The sequence below is a fragment of the Ilyonectria robusta genome, assembly GCF_021365365.1.
Source record: "Ilyonectria robusta strain PMI_751 chromosome Unknown BGZ61scaffold_3, whole genome shotgun sequence".
NCBI classification, from domain to species: Eukaryota; Fungi; Ascomycota; class Sordariomycetes; order Hypocreales; family Nectriaceae; genus Ilyonectria; species Ilyonectria robusta.
Genome location: NW_025764437.1, coordinates 1,687,385 through 1,706,575, shown reverse-complemented (window position 1 = coordinate 1,706,575; position 19,191 = coordinate 1,687,385). Strand labels below are relative to the sequence as shown.

At 54.6% G+C, this 19,191-nt stretch overlaps 8 protein-coding genes across 8 annotated transcripts; 4 read left to right on the top strand and 4 right to left on the bottom strand.

Moving 5' to 3' along the window:
- Nucleotides 1-64: 64 nt before the first annotated feature.
- BGZ61DRAFT_130690 (WD40-repeat-containing domain protein) lies at nt 65-3,766 on the top strand. The gene is made up of 2 exons (XM_046237147.1): nt 65-253; nt 311-3,766. Exons 1-2 carry the CDS (start codon nt 236-238, stop codon nt 3,581-3,583), a joined length of 3,291 nt encoding a protein of 1,096 aa, XP_046109636.1. The 5' UTR covers nt 65-235; the 3' UTR covers nt 3,584-3,766.
- On the bottom strand, nt 3,650-4,270 carry BGZ61DRAFT_130694 (uncharacterized protein). Its single transcript, XM_046237149.1, has 2 exons — nt 3,953-4,270; nt 3,650-3,894 (listed from the first exon to the last, which is right to left on the bottom strand). Exons 1-2 carry the CDS (start codon nt 4,105-4,107, stop codon nt 3,717-3,719), a joined length of 333 nt encoding a protein of 110 aa, XP_046109635.1. The 5' UTR covers nt 4,108-4,270; the 3' UTR covers nt 3,650-3,716.
- On the bottom strand, nt 4,271-4,998 carry BGZ61DRAFT_130693 (uncharacterized protein). The gene has a single exon (XM_046237148.1). The coding sequence runs from the start codon at nt 4,915-4,917 to the stop codon at nt 4,435-4,437; it is 483 nt and encodes a 160-aa protein (XP_046109634.1). The 5' UTR covers nt 4,918-4,998; the 3' UTR covers nt 4,271-4,434.
- Nucleotides 4,999-5,494: 496 nt separating this feature from the next.
- BGZ61DRAFT_528122 (uncharacterized protein) lies at nt 5,495-5,742 on the top strand (the record flags this gene model as incomplete). The annotated part of the gene is made up of 2 exons (XM_046253203.1): nt 5,495-5,581; nt 5,644-5,742. 2 exons carry the CDS (start codon nt 5,495-5,497, stop codon nt 5,740-5,742), a joined length of 186 nt encoding a protein of 61 aa, XP_046109633.1.
- Nucleotides 5,743-9,413: 3,671 nt separating this feature from the next.
- On the top strand, nt 9,414-11,154 carry BGZ61DRAFT_130670 (chaperonin 10-like protein). The gene is made up of 3 exons (XM_046237146.1): nt 9,414-9,818; nt 9,877-10,966; nt 11,032-11,154. The coding sequence occupies exons 1-2, from the start codon at nt 9,619-9,621 to the stop codon at nt 10,805-10,807; spliced, it is 1,131 nt and encodes a 376-aa protein (XP_046109632.1). The 5' UTR covers nt 9,414-9,618; the 3' UTR covers nt 10,808-10,966; nt 11,032-11,154.
- Nucleotides 11,155-11,467: 313 nt separating this feature from the next.
- On the top strand, nt 11,468-12,158 carry BGZ61DRAFT_473522 (mitochondrial ATP synthase g subunit-domain-containing protein; the record flags this gene model as incomplete). The annotated part of the gene is made up of 3 exons (XM_046248461.1): nt 11,468-11,720; nt 11,783-11,867; nt 11,927-12,158. The coding sequence occupies 3 exons, from the start codon at nt 11,468-11,470 to the stop codon at nt 12,156-12,158; spliced, it is 570 nt and encodes a 189-aa protein (XP_046109631.1).
- A 1,766-nt stretch (nt 12,159-13,924) lies between these two features.
- Nucleotides 13,925-15,410, bottom strand: BGZ61DRAFT_560577 (methyl transferase; the record flags this gene model as incomplete). Its single annotated transcript, XM_046255793.1, has 7 exons — nt 13,925-14,158; nt 14,228-14,653; nt 14,703-14,852; nt 14,901-14,957; nt 15,016-15,164; nt 15,221-15,323; nt 15,385-15,410. 7 exons carry the CDS (start codon nt 15,408-15,410, stop codon nt 14,122-14,124), a joined length of 948 nt encoding a protein of 315 aa, XP_046109630.1. The 3' UTR covers nt 13,925-14,121.
- A 232-nt stretch (nt 15,411-15,642) lies between these two features.
- BGZ61DRAFT_130598 (uncharacterized protein) lies at nt 15,643-16,738 on the bottom strand. Its single transcript, XM_046237145.1, has one exon. The coding sequence runs from the start codon at nt 16,539-16,541 to the stop codon at nt 15,927-15,929; it is 615 nt and encodes a 204-aa protein (XP_046109629.1). The 5' UTR covers nt 16,542-16,738; the 3' UTR covers nt 15,643-15,926.
- Between the last annotated feature and the right edge of the window lie 2,453 nt (nt 16,739-19,191).

Genomic DNA, 19,191 nt, shown 5'->3' with positions numbered 1-19,191 from the left:
AGTAATGTAATTGTATGAGGGTGCACACGAACCAAGTAACAATTTTTTTTTACCACCGAACCCACTCACACCTTGAGCCGCCGCAACGCTTTGCTCAACCCTCACTCTTAAACAAGTGGTTCCCATGAAAGAGAGATCCGAGGCCAAACCAACGGAAGTATCTCATTAGAAATAAGCGGATGGCTCCTTGATCATCGCTCACTCTCTCATCGACCTGTTTGTTCGTCCCACGGTCATGGCTCAACCCCGCGAGGTTTGCCCCTCCCCCACCATCCCACCATCGTCAACACACAACTTACCTTGGCACAAGCTACACCTCGCGAGAGCCTTCTCCCAGTGCCCCATCACGGCCCTCGCCTTCTTCCGCGCCGCGTCATATCTCCTAGCCGGCGAAGATACTCACCTGGCCATCTACGACCTGCGCGCCGGCCATGTCGTCGCCCGCGTGCGCGTCTTCCCTGGACAGCCCATCCATGGCATCCGCGTCTTGAACGGGCGCGTGCTGCTCTGGGGCGCCGCCAAGATCGCGGCCGCTGGGGAAGATGCTCTGGAAGAACTCATCCAGGGGGGAGATCCTCATGCGCTGGCGTTGAAGAGGGTCACAGCCCCAGATTGGATCTACGACGCCGCCCTGTCGCCGTTTGACACCGAAACCGCGGCCCTCATTACGGCGCACAACGAAGTCATCCCGGTGCGATTTGACTCGCCTGATGGCACGCCCATACTCGGTGCCGTCGTCTCCCCGTCGCGACCCATGCTCTATGCCGCAAACCTGAAGTGGGTGTCCAACGACTGCATCCTCGTCGCTGGTGGCACCGTCTTCGGCGACATCCTCATGTGGAAGTACCACCTGAACCAGGAACAATCAGAAATGATCTCCGTCCTCGCCGGCCACGAGGGCTCCATCTTTGGCGTGCACATCTCGGACGAGCTGCCCTGCGCAGACGGTTCCAAGATCCGGTTGCTTGCGAGCTGCAGCGACGACCGTACGGTGAGGATTTGGGATGTCACGGATCGACAAGGGGAGAAGGTCGGGGGAAACACTCAGCACGAACTCGTCGCCCCGCGTGAGACAGGTTTCGGATCGACACCGGGACTCGGGGGCGCCGAAACGGAACGCCCCGTTGCAGTCGTCATGGGACATGCGTCGCGGATCTGGGGGGTCAAGTTTGCCCCGTCGATTCCAGGGGATGTGCAGCCAGCGAAGACCCTGGCGGTGTACTCGTTTGGCGAGGACTCGACCATGCAGCGCTGGCGGCTGGACTTGGATACCTCATCCTCAGGAGACGCGCGCGACCCGTTGAAGAGGGTGTCCGCCGTGATCAAACACCAAGAGACGATTGACGTGCACGATGGCAAGCATCTGTGGTCCCACGCCATCACAACCGTTGGTGGCCGGACCCTAATCGCTACTGGCGGTGCAGACAGCAAGATCTCTCTCCTGACAGAGTCGACCACGTTGACGCCTGGTTTCGGACACAAGCCTATTCATGAAACCACCACACTCAACCTGCAAGAGGTTCTCGGTTCCTTGCCCAATGCAAGTGTTCTCCCCCGCGGCCGCGGCCCCGAAATCATCGGGCGTTACGACTTCTTTTCGCAGGATGAGGTGTTGGCAACGACCTCGCTAGGGCGCTTGATGCTAGGCACGTTCGACAAGGGCTTACAGTGGCGGGAAGTCCATCTCGAGGACTCTATCGCAGCGGGTATTCGGTCCTGCTACGTTCTGAAGACCATTGGAAACGGGGCAGCGCTGTTAGGAACAAACCATGGAGGCCTTTATCATTACTGTGGCACGCAAGGGATGACATTTATCGGCACGGTCCCGGGCAAGGTCGTCAATATTGTATTGCTTACCGAGGCGCACGACACTTCCGTGGAGCTCCTCATTCACCTCCATGGAACTCCCGACGCGCAATTCTTCGCGTTGGACTGGCGCACAGGAGCCGTGCTGGCAACAGCCGACGTTCGTGGGATGGATCCCCGCTTTGTTGCCATGTCCGCGGCGAAAATCAAGGGGGGCTTGATCGCCATCGGATCCCGACACGGCTGGTTGTCCGTGTTGAGACAAGGCGAGGAGGGGTTCCGTCCCGTCTTGGACTTTGCGACGAGCAGCAGGGATGCCATCACGGGCATCGTCCCGCTCCCTGGAAACGATACCGATGGCACAGCCTCACCGTACTTCTTGTCTACAAGTCGGGACAGTAACTACAGGATTTACGAGATAGAAAACGCAGACTCGGATGTACGGTTACACTTGCGAAACGAAACGGCTCCTCCCTTTGGTTCCATTATCGAAGGCGGGTGGTTTACGCGGGATGCCGACCCGGAGCTCATCCTGTATGGCTTCAAGAGCAAGAAGCTGATCGTATGGAACGAAACACGCCGGGAAGAGATTGCGACCATCGAATGCGGAGGTGCCCACCGAACCTTTACCTTGATGCACAACCCGACGGACCCTCATCATCTCCGTTTCGGATTCACAAGAACATCCAAGCTTTTCATCTACTCGCAAAGCGGGTCGGTGCACCGGCCGATCAAGACTGGGACGCACGGGAGAGAGATTCGAACGCTTAGCTGCAACGGTCGATATATTGCTACCGGCTCCGAGGACACGACAGTCCAGATCTGGGAGTATAGCAGGCAACAGCAGGGAGCAGGGCGCGGACGAGAGATGCGGTGTCTGGCATCGATGAAGTTGCACATCGCTGGTATGCAGCAGGTGAAATGGCTCGGCGAGGATTACCTCCTGAGCAGCGCTGGCAATGAAGAGTTCTTTGTCTGGAGGGTACGGAAGCTCAAAAACACCACCTATAGGGGGCTGGGCGTACTGTGCGAGGCAGTCTTTGATGACAAGAGCAAGCACGGGGACCTTCGGATTATGGACTTCGAGGCTAGCAAGGTTGGTCCTAATGGCAATATCATCATCACCATGGTGCTGTCCAACTCGACTCTGAAAACATATTGTTATACGCCAGGCGCGTCCTTTCGGCTCTTGGCTCAGATGTCCTACACGGGAGCTTGCCTCACACAGGTACGCCACCTCGGGGTGGACGAAAACGGCCTTTCGGCACTCACAGCTTCAACCGATGGACACTTGGCCACCTGGGAAGCGAGATTCGACCATGTTAAGACCGTAAGTCATGTTTTGGTACATGTAGCCCCGGTACACCAGAACGGTATCAAGAGTCTGGACCTAAGGGCAACGCCGGAAGGGTTCCAGGTGCTGACTGGTGGTGATGACAATGGGCTTGGAGTCACGTCTCTGGCGGTCTTGTCGGACGAGGCAGGAATCAGGCGTTACACAGTATCTGGCAGGGGCATCGTGCGGAAGGCTCACGCGGCAGCTATTAACGGGGTAGCATTGATACAGCGCGGCGAGGCAACACTGGGAGTCAGTGTTAGCAACGATCAGCGTGTGAAGATATGGCAAATCAGTGCGGAGAAGACAGAGCTGGTTGCCGATGAGTATAGCGGTGTAGCGGATCCGGGAGGTGTCGAGGTGATGGCAAGCACTTCGGATGACGAAAACAGCGACAGGCTGATAGTTGGCGGAGTGGGTATCGAAGTCTGGACAGTTTAGTTGACTTCCGAGATGATACAAGACCAAAAGCCCAAACAATGCACATGTAATGGCCATGGGACATATAGAAAGAGATACCAACCAGGCCAGTGGTACTTTGCGTTACCCGAGGAGTTGAGCAAACCTGGTCAAGCTACCCTTGCTTCATCCTACTACAGGACCACTCGTTGCAATCCCGCTTGTGCTTCAAGTCAACTTTAGAGTTGGGTTTGGGCTGAGCGTCAATCAACTTTGGCTCGGTAATTAGCGCGTGAAGGCGCATGGTGTGCATCATCCCTTGCATCACGCTCTGCATCGGTCGGCGATGTGTTCTGTCAGACGGCACTGAGTTTATCGACAGGCCGTGTCTGTACGAGGAATTCCACTTACCCACCTGGTTGTTTCCTTCGTACAATTCGCATCTTCACAAGCAGCTTTGAAACTTTGTTTGCAAAATCTGAGACGGCCATACTCTGAAATTGGCGTGGAAGCATGGGCCATGGGAGGTGAAGGAGGAGTAAGGGAAGATGGTACGCAGTCAGCATCCTCGATATGACAGGGATAAGAGGGAAATGGAACGGGCGTCATTCTCCACATCCAAGGAATCGGAGTGCAGGGTCCCAACTCTAGTGGGCACACGGAGTGGTACTGTAATCACAAAAACTGCAAAGATCGTAGGGCTGATTTCTGTCCATCCGCTAGGAACAGGGTGATGGCTGTGATTGCTGCCACTGGACGGCATTGTGCGGCCGATGAGGTTGTGCGGTATGTTGTGCAGGAGGTTGCTCGTGTCGCAGGCTCGTAACCGGCGGCTAAGAGTTGAGGGCCGAGAGTTGATAAACGAGCGTCGAACGCCAAGTACTGTGCGTTGTTTATCGTGACCGCCCGCCCGCCCCGTCGCACCAGATACAAGTCGTCAAGCCCAAGTTCGGGATTCGGCAATGCCGCGAGTTGGTTGCTGTAGAATTGGAGTTTTTTGCCGACGCCACTGGCTGACAATCATTGGATTCTTGGGGGCGCCGAGGCGGGTACCTGTGTGTGGTGTCGAAGATGATAATCTTGAGACAAATTGCCATTTCGAGGCGAGCAAGAGCCCGACTCAGATTGATTGCTTCGCCTCTCCTCCCACTATCCGGGGCGTAGCTGTGGCGGAGGCCGTGGGGCCCGGGCAATCTGGAGGGCAATGAGAAGCAGGGCGACGGGGTGACAGAATGAGTGAAGGAGTGTGGACCCTGGTCTTTTCGATTCCTCCTCGCTGAGATGATGCCGAAGTGGTCGCAGGGAGTCGTAGGGACGTCGCGCTGAGGATGGGCAACGGGCAATAGTGGGCTTGTGTGGAATGCCTCGACCGCCATTGTGGCCCAATGTGGTTTCCGATATCGAAGTAGAGGCGACGTGAGCAGAGCGGTGGTTTGAGCGTGTCTCTCTGATACACGTTACGTCCGGAGGTGAGTAGGGGAACAGTGGTTGAACAAGGGTAACCAGGAACAGGCCCGAAGGGGTGAGCTCAGAGCCCCGCAGGCCTGTCCGTGGCATCTGCCGACTGCCTACCGGGGAAGGTGCAACGGACAAGGGATGCCTTGGAGGTCCCTGCCGAGAAGGGAATTTGAGCGCCCGACGCTCGTGGAATCGAGATAATTAAGGTAATTAGCGATGGGATGTACCTACCTCGCGCTGGTAAATAAGTTGGAAGGCATCCCCGATATGTCCCATCCTTCTCTTGCCCCCAAGGTTCGAAATCATCTTTGTCTCGCCTTACAGCTTTTGTGCTATAGATCGTGTGCTGCTCATCACTCTTTTTGACAGCAACGCATCACCGCATCATTCTCTTCACTAAGCCAATCGACTTGGCCACTTCTCACCTCAATCCTCACCACCTTCTCACCACATTCCCCTCACATTCCCCTCGCCTTGAGTCAATCTACGGAAATCATGATGATGAAGTGGACTCTCCTCGTGGCCGCTGCCGCTTCCTTGGTAGCCGCTGCTCCCATCACCCCCAACGGCCCTTGCGCCGATGTAAGTTTTGCAATTCAGCCGACGAGGTCTGTTGCTGTATCTGACTCTTCATTCTTCTACAGTCTAAGGTCGATGCCATCCTCAAGGGCGAAATGGATCCTTCAGAGTGCTGCTCTTACGGGGTTTGCAAGGGCGATGTGGTCGTCTCCGTTGGCTATTAACAAATGGCCGATAACGACGACCAGCTGAGCCAACTCTTTACGAAATGATGACTTTACGACCAAACGATGCGATATGCTGCCGCCCGTCAACAACACCTAACCAACACCATCTAACTTGGTGTTGTACGACGAGATTCAAATCTACGTGAAACAGATCCGACCACAAAATAACTTCATCCACACCACGCCTGATCCCAACCTCGGTCCTCTTTACTCCTTCATCTAAAAAGCCGCTTTATGGTTTGAGCTTTGAACATCGAAATCTGTCAGTGGTGGGGCCATCCCCTCTGCTACGCCCCAGAAACAGGGGTCTGAGCAATATGACGAGCCAACCGCGTTCAACCAACTTGACGCAGGGCGTGTCAGGTTTAGTACCCTCGATACAGGCGCTGGCGATATGAGGAAATTGACTCGATTGGCCCCTCCAGCAACGAGGCCTGCGATATGTGATATCAGATTCACCGGCCTCGACTTCTAGGTTTTCCTAGATGCCACATCTATCTTTTCTTATCTGGCAGATTACGTGTGGATACCGAAATGGAGAAGCGTGAAGGTGGATATGATCAGATAGACACTCAAATTGAGACCCATCTTGTGAACATGTTGTTGCCAAGCAACTTGATCATTCTGCCATCCCACTCGCTTCAAAATGACCCTTCCACGCCCGGCCCATTGCAAATCAACAAGGTGACCCTGGTCGCGATTCCGGCTTCGTATCGATGCTGACCATGGCCGACGTGCAGACTCGATTGTCGCTTACCACGGACCCATGCACAAAGACTGTCCGCTGACTGACTTTTATACGAGAGGAAGATCAATTGAAAAGGCAACCCCCCCACACCCATGTCAAGAAGAGGGGTTGCCAACATGCCAAAAACATCGTCACTTTGAGCCCCATCGCGGCCTCGGCATGCACCGTTGGACCTAACCTGCGGATAAAATCAGTAGCTCAGATTCCCTTTCCGAGAACACCGAGCCCATTGTCTAGCCCGATAGAGGTGCGGCGAATGCCATGAACCGACTACACCGTGCCCGGGTAAATGGCGTAGCCAAGAGGGGAAACCACAACTACCTCCTTCGTTGGGAAATGTCCGTTCATGTTCCTGTTGTTGACTCGCGTCGGGGTGATCGGGCGGGGTGTTGTTCCTCGAGCCGACGGCGTCCGGAGTGGGCGCGCACCCAATGCCATGCATGACTCGTAACTGATGTGGACTCCTCGGTTTTATGCGATTCCTGACCTGGATTACACAAGTGCGATATCGAATCTGTCTTGACCAGCTCCGGTGGGGTAATACCCCGTTCCCATTCCCGATGCCTCTAGCGGCCGGCGGGGTCAGACGTCGAGACTCGAGAGCGGTATCAGTCGCACTCGGTGACGAAGAGCTGAGATTCGTATTGGATTTTACGCTTGTGAATTTTGCCAATGTTTTGACGCCCTCGGCATAAGTCAATGGAGGAGAGGATGGTGCATTCAACCCCGAGTATCCTCTTGCAGGCATACGCCAGAGGCTGGAATAGTTTGAAGACTTTTAGTAGCAACTGTGGCTTTCAATCTAAGGTGTATCAATGCCCTAGGACGTAGATGTGAAGTAGTCGCATGCATTAGTTCTTCCCGCGAGGCAACACGGTGCAGATGACGGACAGCTGCTAAATCAACCACGAATACTTGCCCATTCCTGACGGGTGAGTGATGGCGTTAATAAGACAGTGCCACCATCCTCCCCATGATTCTGTCCCATTTTCTTGAGGAAGGGCATTCCGGGCATTTTCCATGCCCGACGGACTTAATGAATTTGGGAATGGGGGTCGTAAGGTAGGTTGTTACTCAACAGGTTGTTTGTGGCTGGCAACGTGCATATCTTCCGTTCTCATCCGAGAGGTGGCTTTTGGTGTTGTGACGGCCGAGCGATGCTGGTGCGGCGAAATCCGAATCAAATTCGTGTTGCAGCGAGGAGTGCGCCCTCTCCAGACTGACTAGACCAATTAATTCACCCACGGCCGCCGACTCGAACGGTGTCTCCCACATGGTCACGCGGAACCATGAGTCCTTTATTATTACTTCTCGTAGCCTACCAACCGAGGGACAAACATAGTCACCTGCCTTCCGATCCTTCGGAAGTACGGAGTCAATCAGTGTTGTGCAAGTCCGCCACAGTTGCTGCCCATTGGATGCCAACTCAAAGAGGCGTCTGGGTGTCCAATATAGCGTGAGAATAACAAGGATGCTGACCCGACGCCTACCGACTGTCATCCTTGCGGTCTTGGCAGGGATTCCTGGGCTTGATCATGTGGGATTCAGCTCGGGAATGCCATAATCGATTGACGAGAGTACTATGGCATGGTCACCAACGAGGGTTATCCATACTTTATTAGCATCTCCTCATTCTGAGAGAACTCTTGGAAAGTCGAGCAAAGCACCTAGTATGTCAGTCCATCTATGCGTCCAGTCGGTAAATCTCATGAGGGATATGAAAACTTCTAGAAGCAATGGTAAGTCCTTGACTTCGGAAGTCAAGGACAAGGTGCAATGGCACATCGCTCACTCAATGGGATCGAGACATCGGAATATCGCCGCCGCCACTACCGAGATCAAGAGACAAAGACTTAGCGATGCAGGTGCCACGAAGATAATTCCCAAAACTAAGAATAAATGATTCCTGTAGGTTGGAGCGATGCTTGAAGGTGCACCCGGTCAACATCGAGCCCCGGTTTCAGATTGAGATACTGTACCTCAAGATCACGCTAAGGCATCTTTTGCCCTGAATCCTTTATACTGTCATATGACCTGGAATCTTTGGGACAAGCTTCGTAAATCGCTCATAGGAGGAAGATGCAACGGTGTCGATGTGAACGGCGTAACTCTGAAATCCACAACCCGTTGCAGGCGCACCTATCCCCCACAAGATTCGGCTCTTTATGCGCTCGGCCACGAGACCAGTAGCCCCCGAGTCGTTGGGTCCGCCATGCCGATATCAAAAGAAAGGCAGACTTGTGCAATTGGTCCGGTTGGCGACCAAGATAGTGTCCATCGGTCCACTAACTTCCCTCGGCTCTGGCTGCCATGGTTGGCTTAATCGAGGATATATCAAGATGATAAATCGGGTGCCTAGGTTTGGACCCGCTACCACCCACGATGTGAGGTCCCCCATTCTTTAGCCGTACCAGTCAAGAGCCGTCCCGACTGCCCCAACTTGCTGCTAGTCCACTCGGCAGAATACCGGCGGCATTGCAGCTCCAGGCGTGCATGTAAGCCTTGTCCGTTTAGCCGCAGCCCAGGGTTGTAGACAACGACATCGAGAGATCTGGTCGGTTGAGTGTCGAAGCGCGGTGAGGCCTCAAGCACACACGCCGTCTCACACCATTGCCTATGAGGTGACAAGGCCAGATCTGGGCACAGGTCATGCTCTGGATCTGCATCAGCCACATGAGAAAACCGGACGTCTAACCGTGCCACGACAACTAGCGAACAATTGCTTTGTGCTGGCCATGGGGTGGCGTCTCGTGGTTACCGGGCGGCGAGCGTTGTGATTGGCGCGGGAGTTGAGGTGCGTCGGTCGTACAGCCTCCGAACTAAGTCCATCCGCTTTGAGGCAACCCCACACTACCATCAAGTGCGAGCTCTCCGAACCCTGCTCGCCCTGGCTGGGCGTGGGGAATTCAGATTCGCCTGCGACCAAACATATACCGATGGCAGACCGCATGACCCCCAAATTTTCCGTGGTAAGGACATGATTTAAAGACATCCGGGGGTCCTCGATTTGGCGGAGGGGGCTTTCTCTTTCCTCGATACCTGCTCCAACCTCGAACCCGCAGACTCACCGACTTCGGCAGCACCAAGAGCAGGCAACCCGGAGACCAGAAACCGCCCTCCCAACCATGAGCCCCTCAGCAACTGATGCCTCCGCGGCGGTGGTTGACGTCAAGTCATCGTTGAAGCCCAACATTGGTGTCTACACCAACCCCAACCATGACCTGTGGGTGACCGCGGCCGAGCCCAGCGCCGAGAGCGTCAAAGCCGGCACCGACCTGAAGAGCGGCGAGGTCTCTGTCGCTATTCGAAGCACCGGAATTTGCGGGTAAGTCGTGAAGATCCCTGGAAACCCCACTTGCACTCGCCATACTCACCCTCCCCAGCTCTGATGTGCACTTCTGGCACGCCGGTTGCATTGGCCCGATGATTGTTGAGGGCGATCATATCCTAGGCCATGAATCGGCTGGCGAGATCATCGCCGTGCACCCTTCGGTGACCAACTTCAAGGTCGGCGATAGGGTTGCTGTCGAACCCAACATCCCCTGCGGCACTTGCGAGCCCTGCCTTACTGGCCGATACAACGGTTGCGAAACCGTCGAGTTCCTGTCCACACCCCCGGTCCCTGGCATGTTGCGACGATACATCAACCACCCGGCCGTTTGGTGTCACAAGATTGGGGATATGTCCTATGAGGACGGCGCGATGTTGGAGCCTCTAAGCGTGGCCCTTGCCGGCATGCAAAGGGCCAACATTTCCCTTGGAGACCCCGTGTTGATCTGTGGTGCGGGCCCGATCGGATTGATCACCTTGCTCTGCTGCGCCGCCGCTGGCGCTGCCCCCATTGTCATCACCGACATCTCAGAGAGTAGACTGGCATTCGCCAAGGAGCTTTGCCCGCGAGTCATCACCCACAAGGTCGAGAGAATGTCGGCCGAGGACAGCGCGAAGGCCATCGTGAAGTCGTTCGGGGGCGTCGAGCCCTCCATCGTCATGGAGTGCACTGGTGTCGAGAGCAGTATCTCGGCCGCCATCTGGGCGGTCAAGTTTGGCGGGAAGGTGTTTGTCATTGGTGTGGGCAAGAACGAGATTAACATCCCATTCATGCGTGCCAGTGTCCGTGAGGTTGATATCCAGCTACAGTACCGGTACTGCAACACTTGGCCCAGAGCGATTCGACTGGTGGAGAGTGGTGTCATTAACCTATCTAAATTGGTCACTCACCGTTTCCAATTGGAGGATGCTCTTAAGGCCTTTGAGACGTCGGCAGACCCCAAGAGCGGAGCGATCAAGGTCATGATTCAGAGCCTGGAGTAGAGTGCGGTGTGGCAATGCAAATGGATGGTATTTGGGCGTAACTTGGCGATTGAGGCACGGTCTGGGAGTATACTGATGAGGCTGCTAGGCCAAGTAGATACAAGCCTTTCTGTCGGGGAATATAGAAACACGACGAGCATGAATGAAGCAGCCCGCGATATATTTGTGTGTGAGAACAGGAACCAATGAACCTGAAAGATGGATGACGAGGAGCGTATGCGTACATGGTAACGACAGAAGGCGCCGGGGTCTAGCTTGAGAACAACCTAAGGGAAGCAAATCTAGAGCTAACGATCCGGGTACCTTGAGGAATCCACACCTCAAGCACGTAGTAGGCAGGTACGGAGGGAGTAGTCGGTGCGCTCAAGTGCTGCGGGAAGTGAGGCGGATGGCAAGAGGTACCCGCTAGCTGTGGTAGCCGCCCGTTCGTCCAGGCACTACCGCGGCTCCAAAAGAGGACTAGCGCAGCCCGTCCTTCGGCTCCAACCACCACCTTGCGACTTCTCCCGAGCTTTTTTTCTCCCTCAGACGACCTCGCTCACGATCACGACCAGCACCACTCCATCAATTGACCACCCACCCTCGGTCCCATCACCCCCCGGACCTCCGATATCGAATTCCGCGAGGCCCTCTCCCGTCCTACGGCTCCCGTCCGCCGCCATGCAGTCCCTCGCCCGCCCCATGCTCCGCTCGCCGGCCCTCCGCCTGGCCGCCCGCCGCTTTGAGAGCTCCGCCGCATCCAAGGCCACCGAGGCTGCCAAAGACACCGCTGCGAAGGCGAAGGAGGGTCTTTCACGCGTCACCACTGCCGCCGGCCCTGCTATTGCTGGTGCAGCAAAGGGCCTGTCTAGTGCTCTGAGTGCTCTGGCTAAGATTGGCGGACCAACGGGCAAGATCATCGGCTTTGTTGAGCGTACGTGTGAAATCGCGTCCCATTGCGGTCTCCGGATATCACGGCACTGACAAATTGAACAGGACAAGTTCCCTTTGTCGTTTACTACTCCAAGGTTACCCTTGAGGTGGGCAAGATTGTCTTCCACGCCCAGAAGATGAGCCCTCCGTAAGTCTCCCTCAATTGACGCCTAATTGACGGAACATGCGCTAACCCGTCCTGATCAGCTCTGCGGCCACCTTCCAGACCTACTACCAAAACCTCCTCCAGTCCGTCCAGAACCGGTCTATCCTCCAGTCCTCACAGAACCTCATCCAGCAGGCCCGGAATATCGGCACTCCCCAGCTCGCCGCTGGTGGTGTCGTTCTTGCCGAGCTCCTTGGTTTCTTCACTGTTGGGGAGATTATTGGCCGATTTAAGCTGGTTGGCTACCGCGGTGAGACTGGCTCGCACCACTAAGCGACCCATGATGGAGCTGAAGTGGTCGAGGAAGGAGGTTAGACAAGGTGGACAGACCGTGATGAGTGGGTTATAGATAGACTTGGCCTACCCCCGGCTCGAGTACGCCTGGGAGGGGCCGATTGGAGAGAATTCGAGGCTGTTATCCTGGGAGATGTAGGAATACCCAATCTCGTTGGGACCTCAATGCTTGTCCTCTGCGAGCGCCTTTCTTTTGTAACTGTACATCAATCTATGCTGCAGTTGGTTCCTGACCGCTGCGGCCAATTCAAAGCTGCCTATTTACATCTCCCACCCTGACTAACTTCTGCGAATGTTGCCGAGTTCTTAGCAGGTACCCAATGTCCCAGGTCGTCTTGAATATACGAACAAGCCATTGGATCGGGATCCCTATTCTCGCAACCTCGGGAGCTCAGCTGTCCGATGGTGGTACCGCGATGAATCAAATTCCATCCTACTCCCTGTGCACCTGAACTACACAGGAGTTTAGCGGTCGATGCGTCTGGCCGTAAGTGACATCAGGGTCTATTAGCCAAAACCGACGCTGCGACTTTTGCCGTTGTGCCCATCACCACAAGACTGTCATTTGCCTCGGTTTCGTGAATGACCGGCAGTGCGAGCGCCAATGACACATTGAATGGCTTGCAATCACCCCGGCGGGGCGCTGGGGGACACAAGAAAGAGTCAGAATCAAGGGCAAGAACAAGAAGAAATGACCTCAAACAGATAGATGGGTCTGCTCGGTTCCTATCAACTCAAGTAGGCCTAGGTAGAGGCGATGAGCTCGCGTAATAAATTAATTATCGACTTATCGCGAGTCGCAGGCGCTGAACTTGGTTGCTTTGTTGACTGCTGGCATCCCATCGTCCTCGTCGACAAGAAATTAGAGGAGCTGTCAAGTATGCCGAACATCACCTCGTCTTGGGTGCTATCCTGACACGACGGGCTACAGGCCACGGATAATTCCACGCGGCTATGACAGGCCCTAGGGCTTTTGAGTAATAGCGGCTACATGCTTGGTGGACGCATAATTGAAGGTACAAAACATTGTGAAGATAAGCTACTCTCGCTGATTTGTTATTTATTATCCTCTAGAATATACTACACACTATAGTGTCGGAACCAAAGACAAGAGTGATATGCTTCAGATCAGGAATAAGAATTTCTTCTATGAGCAAACTCAATCGAGCGACTGTATTTACTGTCACTATCATCCATCTTAGACAAAATGATTTTTGGGTAGTGTTGAAAGCTGAGACTCTCTAACCACTCTCTTATCTCTAGGTTCCACATTATAAAATTCCCATCACGATATATTTTTGATCTTTGCGTCAAATCGTGATTGCCTGATAGCAGGGAGAGCATCAGTAATAACCGCACAAGTAGAAAGAATATCGTCTTGTCCATAGGGGGCGAGAGAGCCCGTCTCGTTTTCCATCCGCGGCTGCCAATTGAGGGCGTGTTAAACAAATATCCTTGCGATTGCCGCAGCCCAGCCCGCAAACGAGCGTTATTAACGAAGCACAGGTGATAGATCGGCTGATCGACGGAGAGCGGGTACGGAGTTAAAGGCCCGAATAAGACAGTCCCGATCCCAGTCTCAAGCTGCTGCATAGGAGGTCGGCGGCTAAATCAAGAACTCCATCGTCCTGCGCCGCGCACTTGTCCTTAAACTGAGACCAAGCGCTTAGCTGTCAGTGCGACAAGGTTCGAAATACGCCGCAAAGCCCGGTGATCCAGAGTTGTGACGAAGCTAATCGGTACGATCCATGTCCGGAACTGGTTGGTTATAGGCCCATGAACATGTTCATGCAACAGTCGAAAGACGACTTTCAGTCGGGAAGAAGGGTGAAAATAGAGTCACCGTGATCATGCAGGCCGGCACACAGAAACTATCCAGCACGCTCCTCTCCTTGACATGGCTTCGTCTGGCCATTTACCGGATGATTTCCATGTCGGAGGGTTACTTGTCCTCGGGCTTTCTGGCCGTCCAGACGTAGCTGCATGTTTGTTAGCTTCTGCATCGTGGCGGAGCATGCTTCGTGTGTTGAATCTAGGGAGGTACTCACATGTTGCAGTATGTGTGATAGCCCAAAACACATATTTCCTTCTTGACTTTCTCGCACAGTTCGCGGACATCCTCAAACCTCATCCCCTGCTTTTCGATGAGAGGCATCAAACTCAGAGCCTCCAAGCTGTGGCTTAATCCGAGATTGAACCACCTTGCAAGGTTTCGATCAGCCCTGTCTTCGGACCAGGGACAAACAGAAGCTTTAATGACCTCCTCTTTGATATCCGTGAAGCCTGCTGCCTCGATCATTTGGCGTGTTTCATGTGGCAGTACTCTTGCGCGTCGGTTAAACTGATCCATGCCGTCATAGAACAACTCGGCCCACTCCTGGAATGCGGACTGGGATGGTCTTTCTTTATCATCCCACCTCGGCGTCCAGTCGATTTCGACGTGCTCCATGTGACCAATACCTGGGGCCAAATGCCTACTCAAAAAGTTAGAGATCACTGTGATTCAGGTAGCGGACGACATACTCGAAGATCTTTCGATAGGTCTGAGGCCAGATGTCTGTTTGGAGGCTACCCAAGAGCATTCGTAGATGGATCAAATCGCAATCTTTGAACAGAGGACCCCATTCGGGCTCCTCAATGTCAAACTGCTGCGAGTTGACACCAACAGGGATGCTACATCGGGTCAGCATGTGGCATATGTCTGCTTGCTGACAAACTTACAGAGCCGGTTGAATCTGGTTGAGGTCCACGATCATAAGCTCAGAATCTGGGAAGCATCTACGGGAGAAAATTTAGCTAAAATTGTAGCCAACTGACTCAGATAAACTGAACATACTCTTCGGCGACAGAGATTGCCCAGATACTGGTCCCTGTTCCAAGATCCATGAACCGAGGAGCTGGGCGCACAATTGGTGCTCGAAAGGGCTTGTTCCCACGGGCGATGGAAAAAACTTTGTGGAATATGTCCAACCGGTTCAACTCTTCCTATTTGTGATAGTTAGGATATGGCATGGGGGTATAGGTAGATGGAATCGCCTTACGGAATCAATGGGAAAGAGATACTTCCCAGGCTTCCAGGACCCATAGAAGCGACCATGTCTCCAGTAGCCATCTTGAAGGAACTTTCCTTCCGGTTCGGGTAGGCTAATGATTCCGTTAGACCAATGGATGGGATACATAATAAGAGGTATGCTGAAAAGCGTACTTGACCTGAGTAGACATGACGACCATGGAAGATTTTGCACAAGGGGCTGAATGATTGGTAGGGTGGAATAGCGGAGAGTCGTGAGCTTCGAATAAAAGGCCCGAAGTTAACGAGCAGAGTGGCCAATAGTATCAAGTGGAGCCGGGAGCAGCACTGGGCGAGGGTAATCACCTAGGAAGAGTCAATATCAGATCTGAAATGGTAATTCCTCAAATATGAAGAACGGAAGCTGAAGCCAACAACAACACGTAGAAAGGAATATGGTTGGAGGTTGGACAAGAGGCGACAAATTGATCACTTAGGCGTCTCTTTATAGCGACAACGGATCTATCCCGAGTAAACCTCAACGGTCGCCTCGAAGGAGCCGGGACGTAGCGAGAGGTATAAGACAGCATGAGAGTTGCCATTCGATATGGCAAACACTGGCCCATTCGTCGTACAACACGCTCTCTGGTACTCCCTGTCCCAGCAAAGCACTCGCTGTCGGTGGGAGGATCCGGGATAGAGGGGCACGGAATATGAGGTCACCAGTGATAGGGGTTTCAAATTTCGCAAGCGCAGCACGCCGAGGAGCACAGGGCAGGACTTACAAAGATGGATCTGGACTGTATCAAGTGGAACAGAACGGGCCCGAGTAGAGTAGTACGGGGATTGGCAGAGAAAGGACACCAGGGTCTGGACCTAAGAGAGTTGGTAGGATTGGTTGACAAGCGATGGCAGGGCCCAGGATTCTCGGAAGAGGGGCGACGGCAGGGCTGGGTATGGTTTCGATACAGAGCTGTTCCAGAGAGGAGAAAGCTGTTGCGTGCTGGCGTGTTCGCACTTGGATATACCGGGTGTAGGAGTGATGGCGCAGACAGGAGTGAGAGTGTGCGTGTGAGTATGAGGGCGAGTGTGAGTGTGACGGTGGAGGGGGAGGACAGGAACAACGAGGTGGAAGGAGGGGTATTTTCTGAGTCCGGGTTTTTTTCCGTAGCTGTGGGACACAGAAGATGGTACACAGAAGTCGCAGAAGCAGAACTCAGAGGAGAAGCAGGCAATATAAGGTAGGACAGTGCAATGTGAAGACCATGGGGAAGGATGAGGAAGAGAGGAGGAAAGTTGGTGATTCTTATTGCCGGCCGGATGGGGACGTGAGAGGTGGGACATTGGAACATGGGACGCTAGGACGTGGGACCGTGGGTGTGGCTCTTTTTTTTCTTTCCGCATTACACCCCCGTCGACCGTTAGTCCATTGTTATGATGCGCCCGGACAGCTTAAAGTACGCCCCTAGTCCTAGGGCCTGGGGCATTAGAGGCGCCAGCTAGAGACAGGTACGTAAGGTAGGGAGGTAAGCAGGTCAGTCGGTCTGGGGTGGGAAGGGACGAGGGATGGAGGGGGGAGGTAAGGCCGGGTGATGGGGCAAGCTAAGGTGGTAGGGAAGGTACAGATGGTAAAGGGAAGGGGGCAACCAACTCGGTTGCTGGAGGCAAGGTCATACCTACCCACCAGAGGTCCCTGTCGAAGGCCTCTATATCGGGCTCAGATCCATATTAGGAGCCGGCGACGAACGACCTTGCTTGCTTCCACTCCATCCATACCTTGAGGCAAGTAACTTAGGTAGGTACGCAGTTTGGTCAATGGTGACCTCGAGAATAATACAAGAACCCTCTCATTCCGAGGTCTGGTACTCTGCGCGTTCGGTGTATAAAAAGTAAGTACATCCTGCGCTCCTCTGTCGGATCTTAGCTCCCACAGTGTGCGGCCGCTGTCGCTGTCAAGGTCGAATGCGCCGAGGCCGCCACCGGGCACAAAGCCACGGAGCGCGAGGCGAGCGCTGTTTAGGAACTCTCGTTGGCTTCCACTCCAGCGGTGGCCGCTGGGGGTCGGGGCCGGCCTGTTGGCCCGCGGGCGGGAGGTGGTGGGGAGGCGCCTGTGTTTCGGGGTTGGGAGTACCCGCAGTACAATGGACCGGCGCCTTGACGTCTAGCGACTGCAGTGTGGTGCTGTGGAACTTAGCGCGGGACAGGGAACATGGGACGATGGGCGATGCAGCGATGTGCGATGGATCATGGATGGCGGATGCGGATGGGAATGCCATTGAGGCTTGTTGTAGGGCCAAGGCATAATAGCGTGCTAGCACGGTGCGACGGCAAGGACACCGCACTCACAATGGCGCATCACTATTCACACCTGCCAAACAACCGCAAGAATCACCCGTTTGCTATCACCAATTACCTCCCTTACATTGCGCTAAGGTTCGCCATGGTCTGCCGTGTCCAGATTGGCTACCGTCGACGGCTTAGGTTCTGCCGCTTATTATCATGGGTGAATTGAGAGAACAGGAATGCGGAAACGGTCCTCCTACGGTATGGAGGTGATAGGGCTCCATCGGCAGTTGGCTACCTACCAGGCAAAGTCCCACGAGGTGCGGCAAGGCGAGTAGGTATACAGTAGTTGGGTTAATTAGGTAGGTGGGCAGATACCTACCTGCCTTACCTACCTTGAGTGGGATGGGAAGGGCCGCAATGCCCTCGCCCATGTGGGCATGGCTGTGGTTGTTGCTCTTCCAGATGCTCCAACCCTCACTCATCCTCCTGGTCGTCGTTGTCCTTGCACATCCCGTCTCGCTAGCGCACGTAGCCCAGCGTCCATCACAGCAGCGCAGCGCCCCGAAAAGAGCATAATCTAACCCAGTTGGCTGGCTCCGTGTACTTCGTACAGCACACCCCAAGCCAACCCGATGCGATGGATGGCTTTTGCTTAGTGCCCGCTCGCTGCTGTCGCGCGCCGCCGCCGCCCCTCCGCCAGACACCAAGCTCCGACAACTGGAAGAGCGCGGTCAGGGCCGAGGGCCCCTTCCCTTCCACGGATCCCGCACCTGCCCTGTCCTGGAGCCCCCCACCCGAAGCGTGCCCTGGCCACTTGGCCATCCGCACAAGCCAGTCGCTGGCGCCATGACCCAAAGCCCCATTTTCTTCCCGTCCTTCGTTTCGTCCCGTTGGTCCCGTTGGGGTTGGGGTTGGGGTTGGGCCAGGAAGGAGCAGTACGAACGTCCCATGCACTGTCCTGCACCTGCCTTCCAGCACTGGACAATGGCCTGGCTTCACAGGGGAACGGCGCAGCAGGCACACATTAGATGCTCGCACTACATACAGCACTACCTACCTAGGTACCTATAGCTGCACTACAGCATTACATCACTGGGTGCTGCATACCATTCCTGGCTCCTGTGGGTGGTCTCCTGTGAGTGGTCTCACTACGTAGTAGAACCTGCCAAACAAGACAAAACAGGGCCAAAACAAGGCCCATACATGGTGCCTACCGTATTCTCCGAAGTCCACCTCAGCTAATAAGTCTAGGTCTTGGATGGTCTTGAGTGGAATGGATGGATGATCCCTTCAGCCCATCTGCGCCAGCCACATCCCCAAAATGCTTCCAAACTCGGATCGGGTTCTGCCGTTGGCCTCTCTCTTCTGTTTTTTTTTTTGGGGGGTCTTGAGTGAGACAGTGTTCCTCAATTCCTTGCCGAGGCACCATCCCCATTGACCGCTGGAAAGGCCGAGACCACGACCAAAGTCACGGCCCGAGACGACTCCAAGACTGATAGGGTTGCCGCGCCTGCGTACGCACGCACGCATACACACACCCTCACACACACCCTCAACTCAATTCACTAAAATAATCACTCCGGATCCCAAGCACAGGGGTGCGTGACGAGCCCCCTCACCGCGCTCTGTGGCCGCCCTGCAGGCGCTGGCCTTGTGGTGGCGGCCTGCGCGCTCAATCCGGAGCTCTGGTACAGGAGGGTGCCAGGCTCTCCGCTC

Bases quoted from the DNA above. Each gene is read 5' to 3' on its own strand.
- BGZ61DRAFT_130670 (XM_046237146.1), top strand. From the start codon at position 9,619: ATGAGCCCCTCAGCAACTGATGCCTCCGCGGCGGTGGTTGACGTCAAG. The intron at 9,819-9,876 runs GTAAGTCGTGAA...CACCCTCCCCAG, and splicing joins CGAAGCACCGGAATTTGCGG to CTCTGATGTGCACTTCTGGC.
- BGZ61DRAFT_130598 (XM_046237145.1), bottom strand. From the start codon at position 16,541: ATGTTCCAATGTCCCACCTCTCACGTCCCCATCCGGCCGGCAATAAGA.
- BGZ61DRAFT_130693 (XM_046237148.1), bottom strand. From the start codon at position 4,917: ATGGCGGTCGAGGCATTCCACACAAGCCCACTATTGCCCGTTGCCCAT.
- BGZ61DRAFT_130694 (XM_046237149.1), bottom strand. From the start codon at position 4,107: ATGCTGACTGCGTACCATCTTCCCTTACTCCTCCTTCACCTCCCATGG. The intron at 3,895-3,952 runs GTAAGTGGAATT...GCCGTCTGACAG, and splicing joins CGAAGGAAACAACCAGGTGG to AACACATCGCCGACCGATGC.